Source organism: Thyridium curvatum (assembly GCF_004353045.1).
Source record: "Thyridium curvatum strain D216 chromosome Unknown NODE_116_length_89041_cov_73.691005, whole genome shotgun sequence".
Classification (NCBI taxonomy): Eukaryota; Fungi; Ascomycota; class Sordariomycetes; order Thyridiales; family Thyridiaceae; genus Thyridium; species Thyridium curvatum.
In genome coordinates, this window is record NW_022156871.1 from 81,020 (window position 1) to 88,773 (window position 7,754).

A 7,754-nucleotide genomic window follows, 5' to 3' on the forward strand; every position below is an offset into this window, starting at 1 on the left:
TTCTCTACTTTCTGTGTTGTCATTTCATAGTTGTCTCCTCCTAGGCGGTCGAGTAATATCTCCGGCCCCAGTTAGTCGAAGGAATAAAAGTTCGGAATTTTATTATTGGCAATCTCGTGTCCACAATTTGCTCCGCTGTGAGGGGATGAATGTTTCAGACTGTAGATGTATTTTGGTGTTTTGTGCATGCGGCTCTTGTCTTGACCCTAGTGTGTGTGTGTGTGTGTGTGTGTGTGTGTTCAAGACTCCGTGTTAATACGCACCAACCCCCACCACACTTGTGGCAATCAATGCCGACCAAGTAATTGTAGCGTTTCCAACTTGGCGACATTTTTGAATGCTCTTCAAACTGTTCTTGGATTGAGACTTCGATAGAGAAGACAGTCAATTGCTCTACTTCGCCTCTCCTCATAAGAGGAGCAACGACTAAGTAAAGTGTAGAGAACGGGTACTACTACATGAAGAACACCAAGCGGGTTGTACCAGTTTCATATGTCTCCTACATGTTATCGAGATGATCGTCGGATTTCCTGGGATTCATGAACGAGTACCCCTTCTACGCTGGCACTCTGAGTAGAATGACATGTCTGCCAAGGCTGGTCGCGCCTTTCCAAGTCAAGTTACAAGGAACAGGAGCAAGTCGAAGTCGAGCTCCTGGCTCTCTGGCTGTGCGATGCTGAGATTATCCATGTACTTGGAATAAATTAGCCATCGGGGGTCAGAATGGATTGTGCCAAATTCGACCTCCCTACTTTGTTGAAGTACTGGGAGACTTGTGCCGAAAAGCGGGCGGCCACGAGGAGCAACAAGTTCCTCTGCCGTCAGGGGACAGACAGGAAATGAATCACGGGGGCATCATCACAAACTACAGAGGAACACAGGACGTTTTCGTTCATCATCAAAAGCTCTCCCTGTTCATCTTTCCATATCTCATCGATTCAGATATATATATATATATATATATATGCTGTAAATGCTGAATGCTCCGCTGTCGCCTCCTGTGCTCCTGTGCCCATCTCCCCTGCCCATCCTAATGGGCCTTGACCACGCCCGCGGCGTCGGCCTGCGCGGCGATCCTCCTCTTGTACGCCTGCACGTCGCCGGGGAACTTCTCGACGGTGCCGCCGTCGCAGACCCACAGGCTCGTGCAGACGGTCTGCAGCATGGTGACGTCGTGGCTGACCATGAGCACGCCGCCCTGGAACTCGTTGAGCGCGTCGGCGAGCGCGTCCATGGCCTCGATATCCAAGTGGTTGGACGGCTCGTCGAGCACGAGGATGTGCGGGCTCGTGAGGGCCAGGCAGGCGAAGGCGACGCGCGACTTCTGCCCCCCCGACAGCACGGCCATCTTCTGCAGGCCCGTCGTGCCCGTGATGCCAAAGGCGCCGAGCTGGCGGCGGTACTCCTCGTCGGTGCGGCCCGGGTACTCGCGCGCCATGAAGGAGACGGCCGACAGGGACAGGTCGAGCGCGTCGACGTGGTGCTGCGCGAAGAAGCCGATGCGCAGGCGCGGGTGCTGGCTGATGAGGCCCTGCGTCGGGCTGAGCTTGCCGATGAGCAGCTTGAGCACCGTCGTCTTGCCCGCGCCGTTGGGCCCCACGATGCCGATGCGCGAGTCGAGCTGGACGTCGAGGTCGACGTCGCGCAGCAGGATCTTGTCCTTGGCGTAGCCGAACGTGACCTCGGACATCTGCACGATGGGCGGCGAGAGCTTCTCGACGTCGGGGAACTTGAACTTGACGCTGTACTCGGCCTCGGGCGGCTCGAGCACGGGCATGCGCTCGAGCTTCTTGATGCGCGACTGCGCCTCGGACGACTTGGCCGCGTTGTAGCGGAACTTGTCGATGAAGGCCTGCAGGTGGGCGCGCTGGGCCATCTGGTTCTCGTACTCGCGCTTGGCCGTCTTCTTGCGCTCCTCCTTGGTCGCGTAGAAGGACTCAAAGTTGGCGCCGCGGTAGTAGTCGAGGCGCTGCGAGTGCTGGTGGATGATGTCGGTCGCCACCTCGTTGAGGAAGGCCCTGTCGTGGGAGACGACGAGCACGGTCGACGGGTAGCCCTGCAGGTAGTTGGACAGGAAGGTGATGGACGGCACGTCCAACATGTTGGACGGCTCGTCGAGCAGCAGCAGGTCGGGCTCGCAGAAGAGGGCGCGCGCGAGGGCGAGGCGCATGCGCCAACCTCCGGAGAAGGTCTTGGTGGCGTACTGCTGGCGCTCGGCCGAGAAGCCCAGGCCGGCGAGGATGCTGGCGGCGCGCGACTCGGCCTTGTCCGACTCCATCTCGGCCAGCTTGGCCTGGATGTCGCCGAGGCGGTTGTCCTGGGCCTCGCGGTCGCGGTCGAGCCGCGCCGCGTCGGCCGAGGTGTCGGCCATGGAGCTGCGCTGAGCCTCGATGGCGGCGAGCTTCTCTGTGATTTCCTATTTTGTCGTGTCAGTGACCATGCCTCCATCCTATGTTTGGAAAGCTGAGTTGATACGTACGGCTTGCTCTTTGATGAGATATTTGCGCCAGACGTCGGCATCAAGAACGGCCTGCAGCGCTGGGGTGTCATCTCCCGTGATCTGAGAGGCGTTTTTGTTAGCAATGCTTCTTCTTCTTTCTTTATAACGATTGTACTTGCCTCTTGCTCGACGTGGAGAATGGAGATGTGCGTAGGAATAGCGAGGTCACGACGAGACAGAGCACGCAGCAGCGTGGATTTACCCACACCGTTGTTACCGACCAGGCCGTAGCGGTGGCCGTAGGCGAGGGTGAAGGTGGTGTCGGTGAGGATGCGCTGGCCGCCGATGGAGACGTCGATATTGTCGAGCTTGATGTCCTTGGTCTTGCCCTGGCCGGAGCTGCTGCCGAGCTGCAGCGGGTTGACGGCCATGTAGAACTCCTCGTAGGACTGGGTGGACTCTGGCTGGTTGAGCAGGCGCGAGGCCTCGTACTCGACCGTCTTGAACTGCTTCTTGCTCTGCTTGGCGGCGATCTTGCGCTCGGCCTTCTCGAGCTTCTTGCGGTCGACCTTGGACTCGACCTTGCGGGCGTTGGCGGACTCGAGGTCGACGCCGCCGGTGGCGACGGCGAGGGTGGACGACATGTTGCGCTGGGCGCTGACCTGGATGGTCTGGTCGAGGCGGCGGATGGCCGGGGCGCGGCGCTCCTCGCTGGCGCCGTTGGCCTGGGCGTACTTGTCGACCCATTTCTCGACGAGCAGCCGGACCTTGTCCTGCAGGGCGGCGTCCGGGTCGCCCGAGGCGGAGAGCAGGATCTCGGTCACGGTCTCGGCGGCCTCGGTCAGAGGCGAGAGGGCCTGTGCCTCCTCCTCGCCGGTCCATGCGGTGGAGGCATGGGTCAGGTAGCCGACCGAGTACTCGGAGACCACCGGGTCGATGTTGGGGAGGATGGACCTGATGTCGGTCTCCATGATGGGCCGGCGGTACGGAGGTTGATAGCCGGGACGGCGACGGTGGGTGTGGGTAGTCTGGCTCTCCGGAGCCGGGCCTGAGTGAGCTGTGGTGGGCGGGTGCTTCACTTCACAGCAAGGATCTGCGCGTGTGGCAGGAGGAGATTGAGATTGGAGGGATTGTGAAACGCACAATATGCGCCACTGCTTACTCGATGGCCAGGGTGATGGCCAGGCTCTTCCCGCTGCAATCCCGTTGTACCTATCTACTGTACGCACGATCCAATTTGATAAGGCGGACTTTTTTTTTTTTTGGCGTTGTACCGGTGAGTCGGTGTTTACGGAATTTGGTGGTGGTGGTGGGGCCCCGCGCACAGCCAGCACAGCAGAATTACATAACGACATCTATGGATACCTAGGCCCGCTACAACACTCAATCTTGAACTCCAATTTAGCCGCAGAGGCGGGGCTATGATTGGCGAATGAACGAAAATCTGCCCTATTTTTGCGTCCCCTGCTGCTGCTGCACTGCACCAACCTGCGCGTTCTATCGCCGACCTTCATTTCATCATTTATTTACTCTGGCCCAGATGGATGCGGTTCCAAAGTTTGGGGTCTCGGTTCAGCACTCACTCCCCGACACTCAAACAGCCTTTTGCTTGCCGGCAGCGACAAGCGAGCTCGCGTGTTGCTTGCCTGGTGTGGTCGGTGACTCAATTATGCAACATTCATGCTAGGGCTGCTTTGTTTGTTGTGCTCGAGCAAACTGCCAAATACCTACCTAGGTAGTCAGCAAAGCCCTAGCATGGCATACGCACTGTCGCAGTAGCATCAAAGATGCTACAACCGACTGTTGCACCGTTTCCCGTGCCGCCTCTTCCCCAAGTCCCGGCACGCGCGCATTTGCACTATTCCCCGCAATGCCGCAATGCGAGGGCATTGATGAAACATGTGCATGTCTGGCCATCTACCTTACTCACCCAAGTGGCTACCTCGGTAGGTAGATGGTAGGCAAGTGGTCATCGTTGGTCTGGCACGGTCTGCCTGCCTGCCTACCTGCCTGCTCCCTGTCTCTTGCCGCTCTCCTCTCCCCGAATACGAAGATATTTGTGCACAATTGCACATCGTTGCCGAATGAGCGATTAAAGCAAGCCAACAACACCCAGAAGCACTTTCACAATTCCCACAAATGGGACTCATTGGGGGGGGCGCTGCCGAAAGTGGCTTCATGTGGCTTTTTCAAACCAAGGATTACGCCGGTACATGTATTTAGCAAATTTGTGCTCGGCCGTCTCTGTCCATCGATCTGACTGGTCGACACTAGCTGGCTGATCAGCAACAGTGACGCGATATGAGCCGCGTCCAAAAAAGCAGTCTAGAAGCGTGTGGGAAGAAAAAGCGCGTCGAGCAGGGATCCCGTGTCGCGTGTCCAGCCAATGGTCGCGTGCCAAAGGCCTGGCCCAATTAATGCAGACCCAAGAAAAGGATCCATGGATCCAATCGCCAGCGACATGGCTTTCGTGTTTAAACCTCCGAAACAAACCAACACTTGGGTCTCTAGCTTGCTCTGTTGCAGATGGGCCAGCATCATTTCTCCCCAAGGCCCCTCACCATCTCGATGGCGATCAGCCCTGGTGAGCCATGGATCCCAGCAGATGCGGCCGCCCACCAACTAGGCCGGCGCCGATACGGCCATCCAGGGATCCAATGATCTCCACCAGCACCTGCAACGACTCCAGGCAGATATGCACAATTGCACCGCAATTACAACAAAACACCGTCATCGTGACCTCTTGGTGAGAGGGCCCCCGATTACACTTGTTGTCCGGGGAGCCTCAGCCGCCAACGGTGTGGCATTCCTTCATGGCCGTGATGATATCCTCGCCACGAAACTCACAACCACACCTGCCAGGATCTCCTGAGACCGGCCAGCTCACTGATTGACAAGGCTTGTGGTAGCTTGAACCTTCTTCGAACACCTTGTTACCCTATCCGGCCACACAGACGATCGTCGGTGCGGCTAAAGGGTCCTCTTTCCCGCCCCCCATCACTCGACTCGGGACGTCTTGAGGACTAAGGACGTTGATAGTGCGAGGGACCATCGCCAAGGGCTCACGTCATCCCCGACGGATCTTCTGTCTTTACCTGCTTCGTAGCGATTCTCCTGAACCCCTCATTATGTCGTTTCGACTCTCTCTCTTCGCAGAGCTCCCCTGCGTGACAGCAGGTGGCTGAAAGAGGAACATCTAACTCCGTCAGATGGGCCTGGGTACCCTGGCCTGCCCTCATGCACTTACCCGTTTGCCAAAAGAAGTTGCTGAGCCGAACATGGTCGGGATCATGCACAAGGGCAAAAGAGAAACCGATGGTGCCAATGGAGAGCCAGGACCGGGCTCTGAGTCGACGAAACGACCGGTCTCAGACCTGCCGACCTACCGCTGAGAATCCTCAAAGACAGGGCGTCGCTGCTGTGCTACCGGGAAGCCGCCGCCCAGTTGCTATCTTAAGACCAAGGATCAGATATATCGCTCTTTTATTGTATGCAGTAACATGTTGGTGCTTTTATTGTTACTGCCCCCTTTTTCCCCGAGCGCATGGCAGGTCGTCACTCAGTCACTCGTCACAAAACCCGTCCTACCGGTCCGGGCTCATTGAGAGAGTGTAGCATCGCTTGTTCCACCTCGGCGTCATAGTTTTCGCTCCTTTCTCGTTTTCATGCCCACCTCCCGGGTGGCGACGGGTAGATCTTTGGAAAGCAATTCCGCCGACGACCGTGCTTCGTTTTTCTTGATAACTTTGGGAGAATGTGACCCAAGAGAGGTCATGGCGGGCGGCACCAAACCTCACGGTTGGGCTCGCACCGGGGCCTAGAACAAATCCGGGGGACCGCTCAGGAGCCAAAAACAACCTTACGTACCTTGGAACACCAAGGTAATCACACAGTCGTGACAGTTTAGGCATTTGTTGGCCCATGTCCTAGACAGGCGGCTCGTAATCGCACTCTGTTTTTTCTTTTCTTTGGCCCTTTTACCCCTGCAAGATCCATCAAACGGAAACATAACTCTGCGGTGTTTTTTTCTTGTACTTGTAATGTCATGTCGCGCCATTGTGGCTTCCCATCCAGCTCCCCTCCTCATCCATGAGCTCCTCTCGGGCAAGCCGCAGAGCTCATCCAGCCTGAACCCCCCACCATACAAGAGGAGGGCGACAGGGACCATGCTTGTTCCGCCATGTACAGTATAGGCTTCCGGCAGACTGGCTTTGGTCTAGCAGGAGCATCAGCAGCTTCAGGAGGAGGGGTAATACAGCCCGTCTCGAAGCCCAACACCAACACACCAATGGGGCGTCGTAAGGACCCTTGTATTTGCGAGCGAGCGATGATCACCAAGCTCCCATGTCTTCAGCCGCCTTGTGCGTTGGTGGCCTTATTGATTTCTAGCTTCGTCTTGGGAATACGTTGGGAGGGTTCTGGTCACCGCCCTCGCCCTCGCCCTCGCCCTCGCCCTCGCCCCCGCCGCGGCTTGGGGCATCGGGTGGCGCGTGGGCTTGCGTTGGCGCCTTCTTGTGCTTTTGACGGGAGGAAACATATGAGTGGCATGCCCGTATCTGCAGTGTCATTGAAGGCCCATCAGTCTACAGGTGTGGGAAGCTGAAGTGGGCAGCACAATGGGTTGTTATTTGTCAAGGGTTCCAGTTTGAGGCTCGCTTTCCCTCCCTTCCCAAGGCTCTCCCAGACCCCATCTTCTGCCGCCTTTTCCATTCCAACAGGCATATGGCGGTCATGGCAGCAGGCATGTGTCAAAAACGTTCCAAGCACCTGTCAGAACCAACAGATGCCAGACACCACCACTTTGAAAGATGCATTACGGAGTACCTGACCACGCCCACTTTCCAGGCTGCTCAGGTGGGGAGGCCTTTTTCAGAGGAGGTGCAGCAAAGTGTGGGCATATTCAGCTGTGCCGGACCGAGCTAACGCCTCCACTCCTTTCTCCATTGGAAAAAGCGTGGGCGAGAGAAAGGCGAGCCCGAGGTTTCAAGTTGCACATGGATGTCCTGTCTTTTGGGAATCATGCTGTGCTTCGCTGGGCTGTTGAAGATTTATTGCCTTTGGTACCTACCATACGTAAGCTACCCTCTTCCTCTGCCTCTGCAGCGTACGTCCATGCCTGGCTGTTTCGCCCAAGCCGAGTCTACCGGAGAGCGAACGCCGAGAGCATGCGGGGACCCGGTCGACCCGACCTGGGCACCAGCATTTCCCGGCTCAGTCCGGCAACCTCAGATACTCAGGCAGGTTGCAACTTGGCAGCGTCAGATGCAGTGCCCAGCTTGTCGGCATGATAGAGTTGGACCATGAGTTTTAAAGG

At 57.2% G+C, this 7,754-nt stretch overlaps 1 protein-coding gene across 1 annotated transcript; it reads right to left on the reverse strand.

Annotated features, from left to right (window-relative positions):
• Nucleotides 1–1,030: 1,030 nt before the first annotated feature.
• Nucleotides 1,031–3,411, reverse strand: E0L32_011746 (uncharacterized protein; the record flags this gene model as incomplete). The annotated part of the gene is made up of 3 exons (XM_031134509.1): nucleotides 1,031–2,416; nucleotides 2,480–2,538; nucleotides 2,616–3,411. The coding sequence occupies 3 exons, from the start codon at nucleotides 3,409–3,411 to the stop codon at nucleotides 1,031–1,033; spliced, it is 2,241 nt and encodes a 746-aa protein (XP_031000082.1).
• Between the last annotated feature and the right edge of the window lie 4,343 nt (nucleotides 3,412–7,754).